The sequence below is a fragment of the Oncorhynchus clarkii genome, chromosome 5 (assembly GCF_045791955.1).
Source record: "Oncorhynchus clarkii lewisi isolate Uvic-CL-2024 chromosome 5, UVic_Ocla_1.0, whole genome shotgun sequence".
NCBI classification, from domain to species: Eukaryota; Metazoa; Chordata; class Actinopteri; order Salmoniformes; family Salmonidae; genus Oncorhynchus; species Oncorhynchus clarkii.
In genome coordinates, this window is record NC_092151.1 from 72,447,485 (window position 1) to 72,472,025 (window position 24,541).

The following is a 24,541-nucleotide window of genomic DNA, read 5'->3' on the forward strand; positions in this document are numbered from 1 at the left end:
CATTCCTTGCCAAATTATGACAGTTTTATCTCAAGTTCCAACAACGAGCTGCAGTTTTGGAATAATTGCATCCCGTCTGTTTTCCACTGAGGCGAACTGCTAGTGCCATTTATAATTGGTTAGCCTAGGCTTTAACCCCCTTAAAACATAGACAAGTTCCACAGTGAAAGTGTGCAAAAACATTAGTTTGATAGAAACAAGGAGCATATTTTCACCAGACTCATTAAGCATATGCCTACTCCCCAAACAGATGTCGTGGCAGTAATTCATCACCATGCCGTTTTCAATGAGGAATTGTTCGTATATTTTGAAAATTCCCAAGAACAGGCAAAATAAACTAAATAGAGAGTCTGTATATCACAAAAGTAGATTTTGAACCCTGAAAACCTTTCTCAACTCGCCAAATTGAGCCCTGTTACAATTGATCACTCTGAGGTGAACTGTTCCAGACTCCAGGTGCGCATCACTTTTTTGCACTAGCATCTTTTTAAATGATTTTATTTTGTTATATTACATGTTTTTTACTATTAAAATAAGTGTGTCTTGGCTGTGATAAGGGCTCGGGAAAGAAGAGCATCTCTGCTAAATGAACAAAACAAGGCTATGCCATTGCACAGCCATATTCTTCTACATTAAGCACCACTGCTGAGGTTACTACCTTTTAGAAGATTGTTCCACCATATAATATAACCAGTTGATATTACGGTTTCAGTCAATTAAATGGCACTTGCTTTTTTTATTGACTGAATTGAGCAATTTAGCTATTAGGTTTTCTGTAATGGTTATGATAAATGAGGCATTGCTGTGCACTGTTGGCATAGGCGTATATATAAATGCTTATTTTTTTGTTCTCCAGTGCAGTTCTAAAATCAGAATTTTTTTTCTCCCCATTTTTGATTATCATGTGAGTACTCGAACAGTCAAAACATTTCAAATGCCCATTCCTACCCTAATAATGTTTTTAACAACTATTTAGGTTGATCTATGTTACTTTACTTACATGCTATCATGTATGGAGGAGACTGATGTATCTGCTGCTTTGTCATGGTCAACTGACTGTGTGTGGCTTTGTTGGTATGTGGTACTACTGAACAGGGGACTATGTGTACACAAAGGTTAAGCTCTCCACTTTACTGGGGAACTAACTCTACATGATGATTTCTTTGGCCTGCAGGCAATGTAATTATCTCAGCTCCAGTGTCAACAGCGCACACACATACACACATGGTAGTATGTAGATTCTTCTGAATGTATTTCCAACCCCTCCCCCACTGTTCCATGGTAGTGATGTCTGTCTGCTCCTCAGGCCTTTTAATGTCAAGCTGAGACACATTTGTCTTGCTCCAGGTGATGGGGCCTGAATTATTTACCGTCTACAATGCCTTTCTCTGCAGATGTATTAATAGTTTTGCATGTTTAGGAGAAAACAAACCCCTTTCCCAGTGTCAATGTGTGTGATTGTGTAAGAGTTGTTTTGGTCTGGTTTCTGTCACGTTAGATGCAGAACAAGGGGGATAAGAGAGCACAGAAGAATCTGCTTGGAGCACCCCTGAGGGTTAAACTATGTCATGTTTACAGAAATGTTTTTACTTTCATATGGTCCCAATTAAACACAGCGATGGATTCACAAGGCCCCAGTGTCGTTTCTATAGCAACAAACAAACAAGCACACTTGAGATTCCTTCCCAGTTCTATGGGGAAGTTGGGGACAAGACCAAACTTTTGTGCCAAGCGATACTCTCACTCATTGAACAGAGAGTAAATAAAATCCCTTTTTCACAGAGCAGTTTCTCTCATTATGTAACACATAGTCATGGGTTAAAAGGCCAGGGGTAGGGTTCTCATGTATCATTCCATCAAGAGCTTTAATGTAACTCTCATGTTGCGCTGAAGGCAGTGAGTTGTTTACTTGTTTCCTGTCTTTTGGTTCCAAACAAAGCAGTTTTTTTTATGTGAGGAATGCACTTCAACCTTATTGTGAACTGTTCTGTGCTGTTTGATCTCTGTTTCAGAATGTTTTTTTGTTTGTTTTTTGACAGGAAGCTCTCCCTCCTCCCCCACCTCCTCCCCCACAATCTTCAGCGCGGGGAGCAGCCTCCTCGTTGGCTGCTGGTCAGAGACCTTCCCCAAGCACAAGCGACCAGAGTGGGAGACAAAGACCCACAGTGTGAGTGTACACACACACACACACACATACACATACACAGATGTACATGTAACACTCTTCCATGTATAAAGTACCAGCACACTAAACCAGAGAGAACATGCCGTTTAAAAGCATGTTCCACACATGGCTAGGGTGTGGGGCCGTCTAATGTGTTCTGGGAGTTCTCCAAGCCTCTAAATGACCGCTCAACTTTCAGTGTGAAACACCAGAGGTTGACCCAGAGCACAGGTGAAGGGTGAAAGGTCAACCGCTGTGGGGTATGGAGTCTCCTGGGTCCTATCAGAGATCCTGCCTGTGACCCTGGACCTCTCACATCATTACTCCTTTGAGAGACTCCAGACACCTGATAGAATTAGATACGGCCCACCTCCCCAAAGTGAGTGTGTTTGTTTCTGCATTTTTCTTATTTTCCCCCTCCCTGACACTAGTGAAAGTGTCTATGCTGTCTGTCAGCAGTTGTTCTTTAAAGCCTCTTCCCCCCTTGAGGTGCTTGGAGATGTGACTTTTCCACTCCTTTACAGCACCTCAGTGGAGCCCTGCCACATAGCTGTGCCATGCAGAAAGTTACCATAATATTACTCTACATCAGTGATGGGGGTGAACTCATGAGGGGCCGCAGTGGCTCCCAGGTCTACGTACCCACATCCATGCACACACCGGCAATCAGAGCCAGCCATAGCCTAATTAATTTTGCCATGGGGTGGAGAGAAGATTTTGCAATTTTATAACTAATTTCATGAAATACTACTCGTTTTGCCATGTGGCGTAGAGGGAAAAAACTGTTTTAAAGTTAATTTCCTGCATTTTACACATTGAGTGACTAACAAAATCAATGGGGGCCCCCGGTCGGTAATTAGACCATGATTAATACAAGTTCATATACAGTGCATTCAGAAAGTATTCAGACCCCTTAGCTTTTTCAAAATGTTGTTACGTTGCAGCCTTATTCTAAAATCTATTAAATTGTGCGTTTCCCTCATCAATCTACACACAATACCCCATAATGACAAAGAAAAAACATGTTTTTAGACATTTCTTCAAAATTAACTGAAATATCAGATTTCGAATTCAGAACCTTTACTCAATACTTTGTTGAAGCACCTTTGGCAGCAATTGCATCCTCGAGTCTTCTTGGGTGTGACGCTACAAGCTTGGCACACCTGTATTTGGGGAGTTTCTCCCATTCTCTGCAGATCCTCTCAAGCTCTGTCAAGTTGGATGGGGTGCGTTGCTGCACATCTATTGTCTGGTCTCTCCAGCGATGTACGATTGGGTTCAAGTCCGGGCTCTGGCTGAGCCTCTCAAGGACATTGAGACTTGTCCCAAAGCCACTCCTGTGTTGTCTTGGCTGTGTGCTTAGAGTTGTTGTCATGTTGGAAGGTGAACCTTCACCCCAGTCAGGTCCTGAGATCTCTGGAGCAGGATTTCAACGATCTCTGTACTTTTCTCCGTTAATCTTTGCCTCGATCCTGACTAGTCTCCCAGTCCCTGCCGCTGAAAAATATCCCCACAACATGATGACTCTGCCACCACCACCATGTGTCACCTTAGGGATGGTGCCAGGTTTCCTCCAGACGTGACGCTTGGTATTCAGGCCAAAGAGGTCAATCTTGGTTTCATCAGACCAGAGAATCTTGTTTCTCATGGTCAGAGTTCTTTAGGTGCCTTTTGGCAAACTCCAAGTGGGCTGTCATGTGCCTTTTACTGAGGAGTGGCTTCGGTCTGACCACTCTACCATAAAGGCCTGATTGGTGGAGTGCTGCAGAGATGGTTGTGCTTCTGGAAGATTCTCCCATCTCCACAGAGGAACTCTGGAGAGATGATTGCACCGGAGGGGACGGCTGCCGTTTTACGGGCTCCTAACCAACTGTGCTATTTTTTTATTCTCACATTGTTTGTACCTCATTTTGTACATAATGTTGCTGCTACGGTCTCTTATGACCGAAAAGAGCTTCTCGACATCAGAACAGCGATGACTCACCTTGAACTGGACAAAGATTTTTTCTTTAAGAAGTCCAATGTGAAGGATATACTGCTTTGTCAAGACGTGGCCCAAATCTCTGTCATCAGCATGAAGAAGAGACTGAGGAGAAGGGGAATGCCTTGTAAGAATTATCCGACGAGTAGGTAAACCACCAGTACCCTCCGTATTATTGGCCAACGTTCAATCATTGGAAAACTGGACGACGTACAATTAAAGAGTATCCTACAAACGGGATACTAAAACTGTAATATCTTATGTTTCACCGAGACGTGGCTGAAGGACAACAAGGATAGTATAGAGCTGGCTGGCTTCATGCATAGGCAGGATAGAGCAGCTATGTCTGGTAAGACGAGGGCGGCGGTGTGTCTATTTGTCAATAACTGCTTTGTCAATAACAACAACTATCGGTAGAGTTGAAAATGCGATGGAAACACAACTTTAAGATTTTTATTTGTTTCTTGCAAACTTAAGCTAAAAAGTACAGCAAATCAGTTTGGAAACACCACTGATGGGGAAAATGAACATTTTCTTAATGCAGATTTATTTTTATTTTTACATTTGCATTAAAATCGTCCCCAATTGGATGGAAACCTTCCAACTAGTGTATTCTACTATTTTAACTCTCAACAGTGAGTTGAATATTTGTTTTACTTTTGGGGGGGGGGGGGGGGAATTGAACTGCGGGCCTACAAAAGTGGCTGCCAGTTGCCTATCCCTGCTCTACAGACATATAGTGCAGCTTTCTCTGAACTACTGGAAGACCAGTCCAGAGGGGAATGTCCATCTCGATCAGCCTGTAAGTGCCTACTAGAAAGAGGGGAGATGTTGATGGATACACTTTAGTCTGTGGAAGGGGTGTACATTTTGCTCATGTCACAGACGAGATGTTCTGAATCCACAACATGTCTGTGATTCATTTCCTCCTGAGGTTAATTGGACAGTCCCTGTGTCGATGGCCACGTGTGTGTGTTTGATGTGTCCCATCTCTCTCCCCCCCACCCACTGCAGCTACGTGGCCCTGTTCCCCTACCCCCCCCGTAAGGAGGATGAGTTGGAGCTGAGGAAGGGAGAGATGTTCCTGGTGCTGGAGCGCTGTCAGGACGGATGGTTCAAAGGCACCTCCATGCACACTGGCAAGATAGGAGTGTTCCCCGGCAACTACATGAGCCCTGTCAGCAGGTCTGTCACACACACAGACCTTACGCATGCAAACACATATACACATGACTACATGACCAAAAGTATGTGGGCTGGGCTTGGGCTCGTCGAACATCTCATTCCTTTGCTGTTATAACCGCCTCAAGTTCTTCCACACCGATCTTAACCAACCATTTCTGTATGGACTTTGCTTTGTGCACGGGGGCATTGTCATGCTGAAACAGGCAAGGGCCTTCCCCAAACTGTTGCCACAAAGTTTGGCTCCCAAGATCGGGAGTCCCATAGGGCGGCACACAATTGACCCCGTGCCGTCCGGGTTACTTAGATTTTAAAAAACGACATTTTAATGGAAATTCCAAGGCCAAAAATAGTCAACCATAGTCTCTGATCAGGTCCACATTGGGTAGACATGAATAGAAAAATAGGAAATTGCTATGAAATAATAAAATATTTCAGTTGTGAATATTACTTAATTTATATTTGATTACTTAATTCCTTAAAGTAATAATCTGCTCAGGCAGTCGCAGTCAGCCAGCCAGCCAGGCCATCTGTTTTGTGCTCCCCATACGGTACTGTCTTTAGTCATCCTAGTTAGCTAGCCTGCCTAATTATGCTGCAGAGCTGTCTGACGATATAATTTTACTAGTTCTTCAAAGTAGATTAGGCATACTTTTCAAACTGTCTCTCTCGTTGTTTACATTCCTCTCTCATGCGCTCTATGCTGTATCAGTCCAGAGATGCTCATGTCTCCGCCCTAACAATGGGAGTCGTTGTCCCAAATGCGGAAAGGCAGACGACGAGCTTCAGTACAAAATAAGGCCATAGAAACGCATTGGGCTTATTTTGAACAGAGTTTGGCTAGGGTGAAACCTCTCGCTTCACCTATTCCTCTCTGATCTGGAAAAAACTGGAGCAATGGATTATGGTCAATGTAGTTAATTACAATGTTTCTGCACTGAACTAGGTTGAATATTTGCTTAATGGAAACCAAAACTCCCTTCAGCCCAGCGTCCTATATAGTTCTTGACTTGATTTCTTTCATAAATTATTTGATTTCTCTCTAGAGAAACAGTGCATTGGGCTACAAAATAAAAATACCTAAATGGTATTCAAATAATTTAACCAGAATCATTTGATCACTTGTTTTGGTACTGCTCATAAGTAGTTTTAAGTAGTGTTTTTGGTCGCAGGATCAGGAATGGCCGACAAATTGCAACATTTACTTTGAGCTAACGGTGCAAATAGCACTGCTGGGTGATTTGAAGCGTCAATCAATCCGATCAATAATATAATAATACTCTTAGCAAAAATCTTTCTTTAATTTACCATCTTTAGGAACTTTGAGAATGAATAGGTTCAGAACTTTTGTGAAACATCACAGCACAGTGGAAAAATATATGGCAGCAAGAAATCAAAACTGGATGGTCTTCAGAGATGGATGGGAGGGGTTGAGGGTAGTTGAATCCTGGGACTAAAAACAAACAAAAGTAATATATACTGTGCCCGTAAAATGTATATAAACTAGAAAATAAACATCCTTTTTTCAGGACCCTGTCTTTCAAAGATAATTTGTAAATATCCAAATAACTTCACAGATCTTCATTGTAAAGGGTTTAAACACTGTTTCCCAGGCTTGTTCAATGAACCATAAACAATGAATGAACATGCACCTGTGGAGCAGTCGTTAAGACACTAACAGCTTACAGACGGTAGGCAATTAGGTCACAGTTAGGAAAATTTAGGACACTAAAGAGGCCTTTCTACTGACTCTGAAAAACAAAAAAGAAAGATGCCCAGGGTCCCCCCTCATCTGCGTGAACATGCCTTAGGCATGCTGCAAGGAGGCATGAGGACTGCAGATGTGGCCAGGGCAATAAATTGCTATGTCCAAACTGTGAGACACCTAAGACAGTGCTACAGGGAGACAGGGTGGACAGCTGATCGTTCTCGCAGTGGCAGACCACGTGTAACAACACCTGCACAGAATCGGTACATCCAAACATCATACCTGCGGGACAGGTACAGGATGGCAACAACAACTGCCCGAGTTAAACCAGGAACGCACAATCCCACCAGTGCTCACACTGTCCGCAATATTCTGAGAGAGACTGGGTTGAGGGCTTGTAGGCCTGTTGTAAGGCAGGTCCTCACCAGACATCACCGGTAACAGCATTGCCTATGGTTACAAACCCACCGTCGCTGGACCAGACAGGACTGGCAAGAAGTGATCTTCACTGACGAGTTGCGGGTTTGTCTCACCAGCGGTGATGGTCGTATTCTCGTTTATCGTCGAAGAAATGAGCGTTACTCCGAGGCCTGTACTCTGGAGCGGGATCGATTTGGAGGTGGAGGGTCCGTCATGGTCTGGGGCAGTGTGTCACAGCATCATCGGACTGAGCTTGTTGTCATTGCAGGCAATCTCAACGCTGTGCGTTACAGGGAAGACATCCTCTTCTCTCATGGGGCGGCAGGGTAGCCTAGTGGTTAGAGAGTTGGACTAGTAACCGAAAGGTTCAAATCCCCAAGCTGACTAGGTACAAATCTGTCGTTCTGCCCCTGAACAGACGGTTAACCCACTGTTCCTAGGCAGTCAATTGAAAATAAGAATTTGTTCTTAACTGACTTGCCTAGTTAAATAAAGGTAAAATTAATCAATATGGTACCCTTCCTGCAGGCTCATCCTGACATGACAATGCCACCAGCCATACTGCGCGTTCTTTCAAGACAGGAATGTCAGTGTTCTCCCATGGCCAGCGAAGAGCCCGGATCTCAATCCCATTGAGCACGTCTGGGACCTGTTGGATCGGAGGGTGAGGGCTAGGGCCATTCCCCCCCAGAAATGTCCGGGAACTTGGTGGAAGAGTGGGGTAACATCTCACAGCAAATCTGGTGCAGTGCACGAGGAGGAGATGCACTGCAGTACTGGCCACACCAGATACTGACTGTTACTTTTGATTTTGACCCCCTCTTTGTTCAGGGACACATTATTCCATTTCTGTTAGTCACATGTCTGTGGAACTTGGAACCGTTTGTCTGTTGTTGAATCTTATGTTCTTACAAATATTTACACATGTTAAGTTTAACAGTTGATAGTGAGAGGACATTTCTATTTTTCCTGAGTTTATTATGTATAAGCTGGAAGTACAAGCCTAACATGCTGACCATACCGGATGCGTGCGTTGCAAATTAAATTTACACATACTTTATTCAATCATTGCACCCACACTGCTTTCCCGCGTCAGTGTAGTAAGGTGCTAAAATAGAACTTGGTTCTATTTGTGACGCTCGACAAGCTGCAAGTCCTGCCTCTCCCGTCTCCTCATTGGTTTTTAGGAGCATATGCCCACGTGGGTGGTTGAAAGATGATCTGAGGTTAACACTCCAGCCGGTTGTGGTCATGCACTTTAAAGTTGGTTGCCAATTGCCATATAATGACCAAAGAAGAAGAAGCCTGAAGGAAGGAGGAGAGATTACTAGAAACAAACTCGGTTGACCCTTTTATCTGTGGATTAATTGTCGGAGTAGAGGACCTCGTGCATTTCAGGTAAAATAATAACCCAATGTTTATATCCCAATATTTATATACAAATTAGCTAGCAACAGCAAGCTAGCTAGCTTAATTGCCATAAATGTTTAAATCTTTTCGACCTGTCCCCAAGTTAATATAATTGGTTCAGAGTTTGTTTTGATATTTCAACCTGTGTGTCCTGATCGCGTCTGGTGTGGGTGGACAAAATCAACTTGTGCGCGTGGTCTGGTCAGCATTTAAGTGTTGTACAGTAGTTTACTTCAATTAGGGGAGGGGTGGTAGGGTTAAGGGAAAATAACATTTTTTTATTTATATTTACAAAAATATATTGCAAATGATGCAGAGGATTATCTGCAGTATTAACGCTGATCTACCCCCCCCAAAAAATGTAATGTATACGTACTGAACAAAAATATAAACGCAACATGGAAACTGTTGGTCTAAAAGATCCCAGAAATGTTGCATACACACAAATCTTAACTTCTCTCAAATTGTGAACAAATTTGTTTTCATCCCTGTTAGTGAGCATTTCTCCTCCTTTGCCAGGATAATCCATTCACCTGACAGGTGTGGCATATCAAGAAGCTTTATTAAATAGCATTATCATTACACAGGTGCATCTTTTGCTGGGGACAATAAAAGGACACTCTAAAATGTGCAGTTTTGTTACACAACACAATGCCACAGATGTCTCAAGTTTTGAGGGAGGGTGCAATTGGCATGCTGACTGCAGGAATGTCCACCAGAGCTGTTGCCAGAGAATTTAATGTTCATTTTCTCTACTATAAACTTTTTTTGAGAATTTGGAAACACTTCCAAACGGCCTGACAAACGTAGACCACGTGTAACCATGCAAGTGCAGGACCTCAACATTCCCACATATGCTGAGCAATTGTTGGCTGCTTTTCTTTCACTCTGTGGTCCAACTCATCCCTAACCATCTCAATATGGTTGAGTTTGGGTGATTGTGGAAGCCAGGTCATCTGATGCAGCACTCCGTCACTCTCATTCTTGGTCGAATAGCCCTTACACAGCCTGGAGGTGTGTTTTAGGGCATTGTCCTGTTGAAAAACAAATGTTAGTCCCACTAAGCGCAAACCAGATGGGACGGCGTATCGCTGTGGTAGCCATGCTGGTTAAGTTTGCCTTGAATTAAAAATAAATTGGACAGTGTCACCAGCAAAGCACCATCACACAACCTCCTCCATGCTTCACGGTGGGAACCACACATGCAGAGATCATCCGTTCACCTACGAAAAATCTCATGTTTCTTGGCCCAAGCAAGTGTCGTCTTCTTATTGGTATCCTTTAGTAGTGGTTTCTTTGCAGCAATTTGACCATGAAGGCCAGTCGATGTTGAAATGTCTGTTAATTGAAATCTGTGAAGCATTTATTTGGGCTGTAATCTGAGGTGCAGTTAACGCTAATGAACTTGGCTCTGCTGCAGAGTAACTCTGGGTCTTCCTTTCCTGTGACTGTCCTCATGAGCCAGTTTCATCATAGTGCTTGATAGTTTTTGTGACTGCACTTGAAGAAACTTTCAAGGTATTGACTGACCTTCATGTCTTAATGATCTACTGTCGTTTCTCTTTACTTATTTGAGCTGTTCTTGCCATAATTATTTATTTATTTTTTCGCCATTATTTAACCAGGTAAGCTAGTTGAGAACAAGTTCTCATTTACAACTGCGACCTGGACAAGATAAAGCAAAGCAGTGCGACAGAAACAACAACACAGAGTTACACATGGAGTAAACAAGCGTACAGTCAATAACACAATAGGAAAAAAGTTTTAGCTAGCATAGACTTATAGATGACATGGAGCCAGTGGGTCTGGCGACGAGTATGTAGTGAGGGCCAGCCGACTAGAGTATACAGGTCGCAGTGGTGGGTGATATAAGGCACTCTGGTAACAAAACGGATGGCACTAGTCTTCATCCAATTTGCTGAGTAGAGTATTGGAAGCTATTTTGTAGATGACATCGCCGAAGTCGAGGATCAGTAGGATAGTCAGTTTTACTAGGGTAAGTTTGGCGGCATGAGTGAAGAAGGCTTTGTTGCGAAATTGGAAGCCGATTCTAGATTTGATTATGGATTGGAGATGTTTGATATGAGTCTGGAAGGAGAGTTTACAGTCTAGCCAGACACCTAGGTATTTGTAGTTGTCCACGTATTCTAGGTCAGAACCGTCCAGAGTAGTGATGCTAGTTGGGCAGGCGGGCGGTTGCGGGCAGCAAACGGTTGAAAAGCATGCATTTGGTTTTTACTAGCGTTTAAGAGCAGTTGGAGGCCACGGAAGGAGTTTTGTATGCCATTGAAGCTCGTTTGGAGGTCAGTTAACACAGTGTCCAAAGAAGGGCCAGATGTATACAGAATGGTGTCGTCTGCGTAGAGGTGGATCAGGGAATCACCCACAGCAAGAGCGGCATCGTTGATATATACAGAGAAGAGTGACGGCCCGAGAATTGAACCCTGTGGTACTCCCATAGACTGCCAGAGGTTCGGACAACAGGCCCTCCGATTTGACACACTGAACTCTGTCTGCCAGGTAGTTGGTGAACCAGGCGAGGCAGTCATTTGAGAAACCAAGGCTGTTGAGTCAGCCAATAAGAATACGGTGATTGACCGAGTCGAAAGCCTTGGCCAGGTCAATGAAGACGGCTGCACAGTACTGTTTTTTATCGATGGAGGTTATGATATCGTTTAGGTCCTTGAGCGTGGCTGAGGTGCACCCGTGGCCAGCTCGGAAACTGGATTGCACAGCGGGGAAGGTACGGTGGGATTTGAAATGGTCAGTGTTCTGTTTATTAACTTGGCTTTCGAAGACTTTAGACAGGCAGGGCAGGATGGATATAGGTCTATAACAGTTTGGTTCTAGAGTGTCACCCCCTTTGAAGAGGGGGATGACCGCGGCGGGTTTCCAATCTTTAGGGATCTCGGACGATACGAAAGAGAGGTTGAACCGACTGGTAATAGGGGTTGCAACAAAGGCGGCGGATACTTTTAGAAAGAGAGGGTCCATCAGCTGTGCTAACAATTGCAAAAGGGTTTTCTAATCATCAATTAGCCTTTTAAAATGATAAACATGGATTAGCTAACACAACCTGCCGTTGGAACACAGGAGTGATGGTTGCTGATAATGGACCTCTGTACGCCTATGTAGATATTCCAGAAAAAATCTGCCATTTCCAGCTGCAATAGTCATTTACAACATTAACAATGTCTACACTGTATTCCTGATCAATTTGATGATATCTTAATGGACAAAAAATGTGCTTTTCTTTCAAAACAAGTACATTTTGAAGTCACCCCAAATTTTGAATGGTGGTGTATGCACTCACACATATGTACACACACACTGATTATCTCTGTATATGCAGCTACCATAAGGCTCCCAGCCCTAACCCCTCTCCTCTTGTTGGTCCCATTAGGACGGCATCAGGCAGCACCCAACCCAAGGTGCCCCTAACTCTGTGCACCCAAGCTGGCAGAGGGGTCACCATCGTCAGCCCCTCCACTTCTCTGGGGGCCATCGTTCCAGGGCCTGACTTAAACAAGTCACTGCCCATCTGTCCTGGCCCTGACCCCTCCAGCCCTTTACCTGCTGCCATGGTGACGGCTGCTCACGTGGCGACCGGACAGGCCAAGGTTCTCATGCACATGACCTCCCAGATGACTGTTAACCAGGCACGCAACGCTGTCAGGACAGGTAGGGTCACCTACTAGGGGAATGGAGGTGTGCAAGTATACATTCTATGTACCCTGAGGATGGGATAGTGTATTTGTTAATGAATATATAGGGAAATGGTATGTGTGTATGATCTGACCCTGTGCCTCTCCTCTGGCCCCAGCAGCCTGCCATAGTCAGGACCGGCCCACCGCTGCTGTGACACCCATCCAGTCCCAGACCTCTGTAGCCTATCTGCCCCACCTGGCTGTGTGCCAGTCCCAGCCCTCCTCCAACCCTGCCCAGGGCTGTGTCCGTGCCGGTGTGGCACTGGGCTGTGCCTCCGCCTCCCTCACCCCGCCCAACGTCAGTGCCGCCTCGCTGGATCGTGATGCCCTGCGACCAGTGGCAGACCTCACCATGCCCGTCGCCCCAGGCAACAGCAACTCCACGTCAGCTAATTCCTCCCTTGCCTGTCGGCTGGACAAGGACGGCAAGGTGGGCATTCATGATAGCACCCTAGCCATCAGTATTGCTATCAACAATGTTAGCATATTTCTTATGTTTGCATATACTTCTATTATGCCTAGCATATTTGGCTGGTCTTCACTACAATGGATTGCTAAATTAGTTGACATTCGCCTAGAGTGTCTGGTGCTCTTGTTTACTGCAGAGTATTTTGAATACCATGTCCTCTGTATGTTGTTGAACACAGATGTTCCAGTTTATCTTCAGAAACAAATTGACGCACAGCGCTCAGTCTGTTTCACGGGCGAGCCTTGGGAATTGAGTTAAGAGACTAGAGATGGGAGTCAGTCCAGGCCAGCCAACACAAACAGAACAGGCAGCTGGCAGCAGGCCTGATGATGACATTACAACCCTGATTAGTCAGCCAACCACCTAATGACCAAGACAATGGTTTCTGTTTATGCAGATTCTAATGTCCATACAATTCATTCCTGTAAGACAGTCTATATCCAGCCTACACCGTTGTCAGACAAGTGCAACATAGTAGCAACATAATTAACTTTTTTCTCTCGCTTTCTCTGTTTCGTTCTGTTGTTCTGCAGAGGGAGAAGAAAGGTCTTCTGAAGCTGTTGTCATCTAACAAGAAGAAGTCTCGCCCTTCTCCCCCCTCCTCCCCCACCCTGGAGGCAGAACAGGCTGCTACAGGGGAGGTCTTCCAAAGGGCCATGGGCCCCGACACCACCCCCTCCCCCTCGCTCTCCTCCACCACCGTTGGCATGGGTAACCATGGCCGTGCAGTCCCCTGCCCCGTGGAGCCTGAGCCTACTTTAGCCACCACCCCAGAGTTAACACAACGTAAGAGCAGTCCCCTGGATGGCTGTGCCCCCATCGCCCCGCCCCCTCGCCAGGCATGCTCCTCCCTCATCTCCCAGCAGCACGATGCTCGGCCAATCATATGCGAGAGGTACTGCATTTCTTATATCGTAGGACAGTGACATGTAATGAATAAAATTGTCTGTCTGATGATGTGTGTCTGTGTAGCGTTTCTGTTCTCCTGTGCTTCGTGGGGGGGGAGGTGTCAGTACAGTAACCTCTCTGATCCCTCATCTCTCCTCCCCAGGTACAGAGTGGTGGTGTCCTACCCCCCTCAGAGTGAGGCAGAGCTGGAACTTAAGGAGGGAGACATAGTGTTTGTCCACAGGAAGAGAGAGGACGGCTGGTTCAAAGGAACACTCCAGAGGAACGGCAGGACCGGACTGTTCCCTGGCAGCTTCGTAGACATCATCTGACTGACCTTTTTGACTCACACTGGACCACAGTGGACCGACTGTGACCTGACCACACCATGAACTGACCATCAATGGAACCACTTGGTTGTTGCCTTGTTTTAGGGTCAAACTGTGAGTCAACCAGGTCAGGTTGCTAGGCACAGTAACATCAGATGGATCCATACACAACCTTGTAAGAGGTCCTCAAAGCACAGAGGAGATTGATGAAATAGTTGAAACAGAGCTGAAGAGATGACTGGAGGACAACACACTACTCATGTTGATTTTATTTTTGTCAGTTATTTATATCTTTAACAATTCAAATCGTTAAATGTGTGCCTTGTACTGTTCCTCACTTTATTAAATGTAAGAAACCATATGAACTGTTAATAGATGGAAAATGACAAATTGTAACTTATTTTTTTGTTCTCTGGAAAAGATGTGCTTGGCCTTTCGTTGTGTTTATGGTTTCAATTGACGCCTGCCTTATGACACCTTTCCTACATCACTTTGTGCTCGACCCTTATTGGCTGTGGTGCTGTATGTTAATACTGCACGGTGTCTGCTGATTTTAAGAGCAAACAAACAATATAGCAGATGGGAGGAGAATGAGTGATGTCATCAGCACATACAGTGTAGCAAGAAAAGGGGTAGAGGTGGGCCCAATTCCAATCTGATCCCTTGAGCCTAGTCTTCTATTGACTGGAAGGAATCAGCTATATGGCAGTAGCTCCATACCCTCTGGTTGGGTAGTTTGAGTTTCTGATTTAATGCAAACACCTAGTCATTTGAGATCCATGAGAGGCAGAGGACTTGATTGGAATTAGGCTCTGGACCCTCCAACAATGGAATTTGCACAACCTCATCCTTTATCCCAAACTGGGTTCTCTTTGAGCTTATTGGAGAGCGAGAGATGTCTTGGTAAAATGATTATGCTGTTGATGCTCTGATGTCGGGTGAGGTTATCAAAACGTTTCCTTAACGTTAGGAAAGCCGTCTGCTGTTGATGTACATTATTAGGTACTGGGAGAGGGATTTTATGTTCTCGCCTTTTTTGATGTGTTAAAACTAAAACACTCCATAGATCTTGCAATCAAATGTTACTTACTGTATATTCTTCTATGTGTACTTATTGAACATCGTAGCTGCTCCCCCACTCCCATAATAGTAGACTAACCTTTTCGGACATAGCTCTAGATCTCAAGTGAACGACAGACTTGTACAGTAAACGTGCTACGACTCTGACAGCTACATTTGAATAATATATTGATATTTATAGCCGCATGGATCTATACAACACCAGGTGCTCTGGACTGTGTCGCCTACAACATGGAGATGCAGCAAGACATCTGACAGACCTGATGTATGTATGACCTTCATGGGTTCTCAACCCTCATTTCAATGATTCATTCATTCCTAACGCGTCTTGTCACTACAAGACAAATCACTGCTTACTTATAAAGTACAGACTGTTTTCCTAATGTAACATTTCATTATCACTCCTCCAATACAAGTTAGTATATTTATCCTTGAAGTTGCGAGAGAAGGTTTTTTAATACCGATCCATGACTTGGACCCTGTTGATTCTTGGTTTTGTCTGATTAAGCTGTACAGTGCATCTATTCAATGTGTCTAAGTGTTCTGTAGACTTGCATATGATTTGTGCGTGGTTGGTTGTTTTCTGTGTCTCAAAGCACAAAAAAAGAGGTGTGATTTGAGTGGGTTTAGAGGATGTGAAACCTCAGAGCCTTGGGTCCTACTTATTTTCAACTCCTTTCATTTCAAAGTAATCCAGTGGGGGCGAAATGGCACTCTCCCTCCCCCTTGTCCTCCTCCCTGTGCCTTTAGTCATGGTAATGAGATTGACAGCACTGTTAGAAACAAAGACAGAATCATCAGGCACCACATAATGAGGATTTGATTTGATCCAATCTCATATTTGTTGGCAGTAGAGAACAGTTTAAATTGGATTATATTAGTCAATGGTGGACAGTAAGTGTCTGTTCCATTGTTAGTGGGCTGTGAGGGACGTCTGCCTAGCTTCACTAGAGCACACCAGGCAGACACCAACAGGCTAACATCCTCTGTTTATTCCTGCTGCAGCCTTTCTCCTATCAGATGCTGTGGTGCAGTATCAACAGCTAAGGCTTCTGTCTAAATGACAGAATGGACCTTTAGGCACTAATCCACCCCACCAAGCGGTTTGCTCTTAGCAACTGGGTGTCAACAGCAGTAAGTCTGAAGGGGTTTGGGGGTCACATTTAAAGGTTGAGGACATTTTAAACACCAGATGGTGCTACATTTTGGACCTGAGGGGAATGTAGGTGACAATTTTCCAAAGCGTGATTGTTTGATTGGGTGTTTGTGTCAGGCAGAGTAATGGGGACCACTGTGTGTGACTAACTTCTGAATATGTTGATGTTTTGACTGGTGGGTGGAGGCTGTATAAAGTGGTACGAAACACTGTTCAGACCAGTTGCTTCTCAATTTTCTTGTGTAGAATGAACCTAATGTTTTACTGTTGTCTTGGTATTCTCCACCTCACCTCTTGTCCTGAACTGGGTCTTGCTTACTGATGAGCCTTTTTTTCATACACACACACCCCATACATTTACACTTACCACACCATCAGTATAACCCGTAGTCATTTTAGTCATATTTATTTTCATGTCTATAGTTGGATGATCAAATAATGCTTATTTTCTTTACATTCTCTGACTGGCAAGAACAACCGAACCAGTTAATTTCGGTGTTCATGTGAACATGTTTTTGCTGTCATCTCATGCCTTGTTGGAACACAAGGTAGCACTAAAGTTTGCTTTATTAAACTAAACAGATTCTCCTTATGCCAAGGTGATTTACTTGATTTTTTGGGGTTATTTTTATATAGTTAAGTCTGATCATGGAAAAATTAGCATCCACTTGTTATTTGGTACAATACTATGTGCAAAACATTCTTAAGTATCGAAGGGAATAGCACATTTTTGTAAACATGACTATAACAATAAAAGCGAATGGTTTCCATGGTTTTGACAGTCTGTTTTCGCCCTTGTGTTTAGATGGTCTCTTCCTGCCAGGGTAGAGCTGTCTGAAAACATTACCACCGACATGAGGGACATGACAGCAAAGTCACCTCTCTTCCTCTCTCATCTGTCCCTTTCTACTCTGCGGGGCGTAAGATCGTGTGTGTTTTGATGCGCTTGTTGGTCTGTGAGCCAGTGCTTTGGGAAAGTATTCAGACACCTTGACTTTTTCCACATTTTGTTACATTGTTGCCTTATTCTAATATTGATTTAAAAAAAATCCTCAATACCCCATAATGAAAAAGCAAAAATAGGTTTTTAGAATTTTACAAATGTATTACAAATAAACGGAAATATCACATTTACATAAGTATTCACACCCTTTACATTCACACCGATTTACAGCATCGAGTCTTCTTGGGTATGATGCTACAAGTTTGGCACACCTGTTTTTGGAGAGTTTCTCCCATTCTTCTCTGCAGATCCTCTCAAGCTCTGTCAGGTTGGATAGGGAGCATTGCTGCATAGCTATTTTCAGGTCTCCAGAGATGTTCGATCGTGTTCAAGTCTGGGCTCTGGCTGGGCTGCTCAAAGACATTCAGAGACTTGTCCCGAAACCACTCCTGTGTTGTCTTGGCTGTGTGCTTAGGGTTGTTGTCCTGTTGGAAGGTGAACCTTCGCCCCATTCTGAGGTCCTGAGTGCTCTGGAGCAGGTTTTCATCAAGAATCTTTCTGTATTTTGCTCCGTTAATTTTTCCCACAACCCTGACTGTGCAATGCACCAGTTGGTCTGTCTGAGATTGTCTCTACAGTGCCTCCGGAAAGCCGCTACTGCTGAAAAACATCTCACAGCATGATGCTACCACCACTGTGCTTCACCGTTGGGATTGTGCCAGGTTTCCTCCACACGTAAATTTTGGCATTCAGGCCAAAGAGTTCAATCTTGTTTTCATCAGACCAGAGAATCTTGTTTCTCATGATCTGAAAGTTGTTAGGTGTCTTTTGGCAATCTCCAAGCAAGCTGTCATGTGCCTTTTACTGAGGAGTGGCTTCCGTCTGGCCACTCTACCATAAAGGCCTGATTGGTGGAGTGCTGCAAAGATGGACTCTAGAACTCTCAGTCCCCATCGGATTCTTGGTCACCTCCCTAACCAAGGCCCTTCTCCCCTGATTGCTCAGTTTGGCCTGGTAGCCAGCTTTAGGAAGAGCCTTGGTGGTCCTTAACTTCTTCCATTTAAGAATGGAGGCCACTGTGTTCTTGGGGACCTTCAATGCTGCAGAAATGTTTTGGTACCCTTCCCCAGATTTGTTCCTCGACACAATCCTGTCTTGGTGCGCTACTGACACTTATTTCGACAACATGGCTTGGTTTTTGCTCTGGCATGCACTCTCAACTGTTGGGCCTTTTAAATAGACAGGTACGTGTGCTTTTCCAAATCATGTCCTATCAATTGAATTTACCACCAGTGGATGCCAATCGCTGCCGAAGGTGCTTCAACAAAGTATTGAGAAAACGGTCTGAATACTTATGTAAATGTCATATTTCAGGTTGTTTTAGAAAATATATAAATGTACAATTCTAGAAACATGTTCTTGGTTTGTCATTATGGGGTATTTTGTGTAGATTGAAGGGGGGGACAATTGAATCAATTTTATAAGGCTGTAACGTAACAAAATTTTGATAAAGTCAAGGGGTCTGAATATTTTCCAAATGCACTGTAGAGTCGTGGCCAAAAGTTGAGAATGACACAAATATAAATTTTCAGTCTGCTGCCTCAGTTTGTGTTATGGCAATTTGCATATACTCCAGATTGTTATGAAGAGTGATCAGATGAATTGCAATTAGTTGCGAAATCCCTCTTTGCCATGCAAATTAACTGAATCCCCAAAAACATTTCCACTGCATTTCAGCCCTGCCACAAAAGGACCAGCTGACATCATGTCAGTGATTCTCTCGTTAACACAGGTGTGAATGTTGACGACGACAAGGCTGGAGATCACTCTGTCATGCAGATTGAGTTTGAATAACAGACTGGAAGCTTCAAAAGGAGGGTGGTGCTTGGAATCATTGCTCTTCCTCTGTCAACCATGGTTACCTGCAAGGAAACAAGTGCCGTCATCATTGCTTTGCACAAAAAGGGCTTCACAGGCAAGGATATTGCTGCCAGTAAGATTGTACCTAAATCAACCATTTATCGGATCATCAATAACTTCAAGGAGAGTGGTTCAATTGTTGTGAAGAAGGCTTCAGGGCGCCCAAGAAAGTCCAGCAAGCGCCAGGACCGTCTCCTAAAGTTGATTCAGCTGCAGGATTCGGGGCACCACCAGTACAGAGCTTGCTCAGGAATGGTAGCAGGCAGGTGTGAGTGCATCTGCATGCACAGTGAGGCAAAGACTTTTGGAGGATGGCCTGGTGTCAAGAAGGGCAGCAAAAAAGCCACTTCTCTCCAGGAAAAACATCAGGGACAGACTGATATTCTGCAAAAGGTACAGGGATTGGACTGCTGAGGACTGGGATAAAGTCATTTTCTCTGATGAATCCCCTTTCCGATTGTTTGGGGCATCCGGAAAAAATCTTGTCCGGAGAAGACAAGGTGAGCGCTACCATCAGTCCTGTGTTGTGCCAACAGTAAAGCATCCTGAGACCATTCATCTGTGGGGTTGCTTCTCAGCCAAGGGAGTGGGCTCACTCACAATTTTGCCTAAGAACACAGCCATGAATAAAGAATGGTACCAACACATCCTCCGAGAGCAACTTCTCCCAACCATTCAGGAACAGTTTGGTGACGAACAATGCCTTTTCCAGCATGATGTAGCACCTTTCCGTAAGGCAAAAGTGATAACTAAGTGGCTCGGGGAACAAAACATCGATTTTTTTGGGGGGGTCCATGGCCAGGAAACTCCTCAGACCTAAATCCCATTGAGAACTTGTGGTCAATCCTCAAGAGGCAGGTGGACAAACAAAAACGCACAAGCATTGATTATGCAAGAATGGGCTGCCATCAGTCAGGATGTGGCCCAGAATTTAACTGACAGCATGCCAGGGTGGATTGCTGAGGTCTTGAAAAAGAGGAGTCAACACTGCAAATAGACTCTTTGCATCAACTTCATGTAATTGTCAATAAAAGCCTTTGACACTTATGAAATGCTTGTAATTATACTTCAGTACTCCGTAGTAACATCTGACAAAAATAACTAAAGACGCTGAAGCAGAAAACTTTGTGGAAATTAGTATTTGTGTCATTCTCAGAAATTTTGGCCACAACTGTATATTGTTATATACAACCCAGGAATTTCAGCAGTGCGTTTTGGTTCAGTTGTTATCCGTTTTTAGCAGTTTGATAGCAGTTTTAAGAGTTAATTGTATTAACAAATGACAGGACAATGATATCAAAAGTGAGTATTGCATTTTGAAAAGAAGATTCTTGATTGAATATGGAAGGTGATTTTGGTGCATTGAAAAAGTGATTTTGTGTGTACTCATTCAATTGTGCTTAGAGATTTGGATCAAACCATTTTGATCTATTTTGATTTTGGTGCTTATAGTTAAGAAAATGTACTACATACTTGTGAAAATTGCACCAAAGTGATTTTAAAAAACGATGTACAAAACACAGATCAGGTCACAATACAAATGTAAACGCCTGGTTTTCACTTAAAATGGAGGTCAAACACAAGCCCCAACAGCCAAATACTACATTGAGTCTATATAACAATGCATGCCTTTATTACCAGGAGAATAGGTCCTTGCTGTGTCTGCTTTTCCCACAATGCAATCCACTCTAAGGTGGTGCTCTGTGAGGTAGGTGAGTCATGCAGTCTCTTGTCTGTGTGTGTGGTGATGCTCAGCTGGATAATATCTAAAGGAGCTGACAGGGTCTCTCTGAGGTCACACTGGTATGCTTCATCCAGATGATGGGTTGCCATGGAGATCACTTATTCCAATTTGTGAGCATGACTGTGGTGGACAGAAGGGGGTAGGTGGCCCGATGGGGGATACAGGGACAAAGAGTTGGATATTGAGAGAAAGAGAATTGCTTGCTTTTTATCTGACTTGGCTCTGTTGGCTTCTCTTTTCCCTCGCTCCCTCTCTCCTGTCAACTCTGACTGTCTGGTTCACTTTGCTCTCTGGTATCTAATGGTATTGGGTACTCTAACAGATTAATGAGGTGTCTGTTTAATCAATGAGCCTTGCTCTGGCATGACCGGGCCTTCCTACTGGAGAAGGAGGGAATCATTAGCTCTACTACAAACGGTGTAAATGTGTGTTTGTGTACAGAACATGTTGGTGAGGTGGGTAAGTCTATTAGATACGCTATATATTCATATGACTGAGTGAGGCGGTGTAAATATCTGTAGATGTGACCAAGAGTGATTTATGGATTGATACAAGGTCACAGACTCGAGCATACAGTAAATATTAATGTATGTATGCAAGAAGAAATAGAGAGTGTGTGTGTGTGTGTGTGTGTGTGTGTGTGTGTGTGTGTGTGTGTGTATACTGTGTATATATGGTGAGGAAGACTGCAGAAAGTGTGTCTGTGTTTGCAGGTGTCATTGGACTACAGGGCTGTGAAGGAGGAAAATGAGGTCATGATGTTTAGGATGATGATCTGAATACAAATGAAGCTTTGTCTCACACACACACAAACTGTCTCTCTCCATACAGTGCATAATACATTTCAGTCAACACCTAAAAAATGTTGCTCAACAGTTTTTGTATTTGTATTTTCCATCTGAGCGTGTAGCTCATAAGACGAGTCAAACATCAGCTTGTGATTTACCCTCTTCTTTACTCTCCTGTAACCCAGTCACTGAGGACAGCAAACAGATCCTCAATAACTTCCAAATGTTTCAAACCGTCCAGCTGTGTTTGTCCATTGTTTTTCACTGGTGACATTGAGCCGGGCTTCTGGACCTTGGATCAGAAGGAGAGTCAGACAGAGACAACCTTACGGGTCCAAAGAGGAACGTAGGATAAAAGGTTGAGGGTAGGGTTAGGGTTGAACCGGATGTGGACATGAAGCTAAAGTTAGGGTTAGGTAGCCTCGTCCCAAACCAGGCTTGACAAGACTTGATTTTGGAGGCATGGCAATGAGACTAGGGTTCGGCTTGAACTGGGATGTTGACATGACGCTAGGGTAAGGGCTGACCTAGCCTACGTTTAACCCCTAGCTCAATCCTAACCCTAGCCTAGATTGTATCGTAATTTATATACTGTGGACAGGCTCTGGTTTGGTTTGTTTCAAATGTCTGTGGGTCCAGCTACCTGTGAGGGGCCACTGGCACTAGCTGTGAGATGTGTGAGTGTCTCTTGTTCCCCCATGTGGTTGAATTAATAAACACACTATAGAACAAATGGCGACCTCCATGTGTGTACTGTGCCAATGACCCACTAACGTATACTCACGTTATGATAATTATATAGAGAGAAATACCAAATTGTTATCCATCTTAAACGACAACAGCGTTGCGTGAAAATGATCTTGGTAGCATAGCTAGCTGTTAGATCACCAACACCAGGGGTGTAAAACTCATTCCATGGAGGGACTAGTGTGCTGTTTTTTTTTCTTCATTTTCCTTTCAATGAAGACCTAGACAACTAGGTGAGGGGAATTCCTTACTAATCCGTGACCTTAATTCATCAATTAATTACAAGGGAGGACCGAATGCCCGCAGATATTTTTCCGTCCCTCTGTGGAGTTTGACACATGATCTACACAGACAGTGCAGGGAAGTGACTGTCTGGCTGCCTGGGTTTAGGGGAGTGGGTGCTCTGAGAGGTCAAGGGGGTTCAGTAGACCTTAAACCAGGCTGCCCCTGAAGCCACTTGCCTATGTCATCTCATCTTTGATTTGCTCTGCGCTGTGTTTTGGTCTCCTGCAGGGCAGGGACATTCCCAGGCTGTGTGTGGGGGCTCCAGGGGCATTGGCAGGGCTGTATCAAGGCTGCTGGCAGAGAGATGCTGCAGGGTTGTTGTGGTGTCCAGGAACCAGCATGCTGCTCAGGCCACTGTGGCGTCCCTCGATGGAGGTACGGTATAATACCTGCAGGGGTGTCATGCACCTGTTTGTTGGGCTCTTCTGTTCACATTTTCAAAACCAGATGATGAGCCTAGTGCCACACTCACTACTGTTGTTAATTAAATACAGCTCTAATTTTCTGTTAACCTAATGCTAAATCAATCTCTCATGTTCTAGCTGACCATGTGGGCTTTTGTTGTGACGTCTCCAAAGGAGAGGAAGTGCAGAAGACGTTTAGGATTATCCTGAAGACTTGTGGAAACATTTCATACCTGGTCAATGCAGCTGGCACCAACAGGTGTGTGACTGAATGAATCAGTACTCGCATAGGTTAGTTTCATACCTTCAGTACACCCATGGCAGTCTTAAGCAGGTGAGCTTGCATGTGTAAACGTAATTTTTTTTTAAGAACTCGTCCATATCCTGTGTGTGTGTATGCACCTCCCTGTCTGTGTGTGTTCAGGGATGGTCTGTTACTGTGGACCAGGCAAGAAGACATGGTGGCTATGCTTCATATCAACCAACTGGGGAGCAGGTTGAGCTGCAATGCAGCGCTACGGAGCATGCTCCACACTCAGGGAGGGGCCATTGTCAACATAGGTACTGTTACTGCATGTACAGCCCCTTGTCATTATTTGAGATATCAGATGCATTCAATGTTGCAGTTTGGCCACAAGGTGGTGGTTGTGGTCCAGGTAATAAACACAATTTCCCACTTCACTTTACCTTGAGTTAACCCAATTACTGTGTTCATGTGATCTGTGTGTACTATAGGCTCTGTGGTGGAGTTGAAGGGGAACGCAGGTCAGTGTGTGTACAGTGCCAGTAAAGCAGGTCTGGAGGGCTTCACTCGCTCTCTGGCCAAGGAGGTGGCCTCGCGAAACATCAGGGTTAACTTGCTGGCTCCAGGTGTGGAACTGTCTCTTCCTCCGTTCTTTACTGTTTCTCTCTTTCATCTGTCTGCTTATTCTCCTCAACTCCTAGCCTTTGCCCTAGTCTGTTTATGATTTTGTCATCTCTGTCATTGGCATGCTAAATTAGAAACAGTCTTGTACTGTACCTAGGATATTAGTTTCCACTGTTCTCTTGGCTCGAATTTAGTTCTGTCCTGATCCTGTCCTCCCTTCTCTTCCGCTAGGTTTCATCGGGACAGACATGACAGCGGGGCTGGGGGAGTAGGTATGAACCATCTGTTTTTAAATATCTGCCTTTTATAAATATCTGCTTTTAATCAGATTTTTAATATCTGCTTTTC

General features: G+C 44.2%; 2 protein-coding genes across 3 annotated transcripts in view; both read left to right on the forward strand.

Annotated features, from left to right (window-relative positions):
- Positions 1-16,715, forward strand: part of LOC139409354 (E3 ubiquitin-protein ligase SH3RF1-like) — a 63,830-nt gene extending 47,115 nt beyond the window's left edge. Inside the window, exons 7-12 of one of the 2 annotated variants that reach the window (XM_071154375.1) lie at positions 2,040-2,167; positions 5,160-5,330; positions 12,269-12,546; positions 12,692-13,002; positions 13,575-13,936; positions 14,093-16,715. In XM_071154375.1, the coding sequence (XP_071010476.1) occupies positions 2,040-2,167; positions 5,160-5,330; positions 12,269-12,546; positions 12,692-13,002; positions 13,575-13,936; positions 14,093-14,261 (1,419 nt within the window). In that variant the 3' untranslated portion in view covers positions 14,262-16,715. Of the gene's footprint in view, positions 1-2,039; positions 2,168-5,159; positions 5,331-12,268; positions 12,547-12,688; positions 13,003-13,574; positions 13,937-14,092 lie in introns of both variants that reach the window. The other variant, XM_071154374.1, reaches the window with a different exon arrangement.
- On the forward strand, positions 16,223-24,465 carry LOC139409752 (carbonyl reductase family member 4-like). The gene is made up of 6 exons (XM_071155138.1): positions 16,223-16,232; positions 23,150-23,296; positions 23,464-23,584; positions 23,750-23,886; positions 24,061-24,195; positions 24,425-24,465. The coding sequence occupies exons 1-6, from the start codon at positions 16,223-16,225 to the stop codon at positions 24,463-24,465; spliced, it is 591 nt and encodes a 196-aa protein (XP_071011239.1).
- The last annotated feature ends 76 nt before the right edge of the window (positions 24,466-24,541 follow it).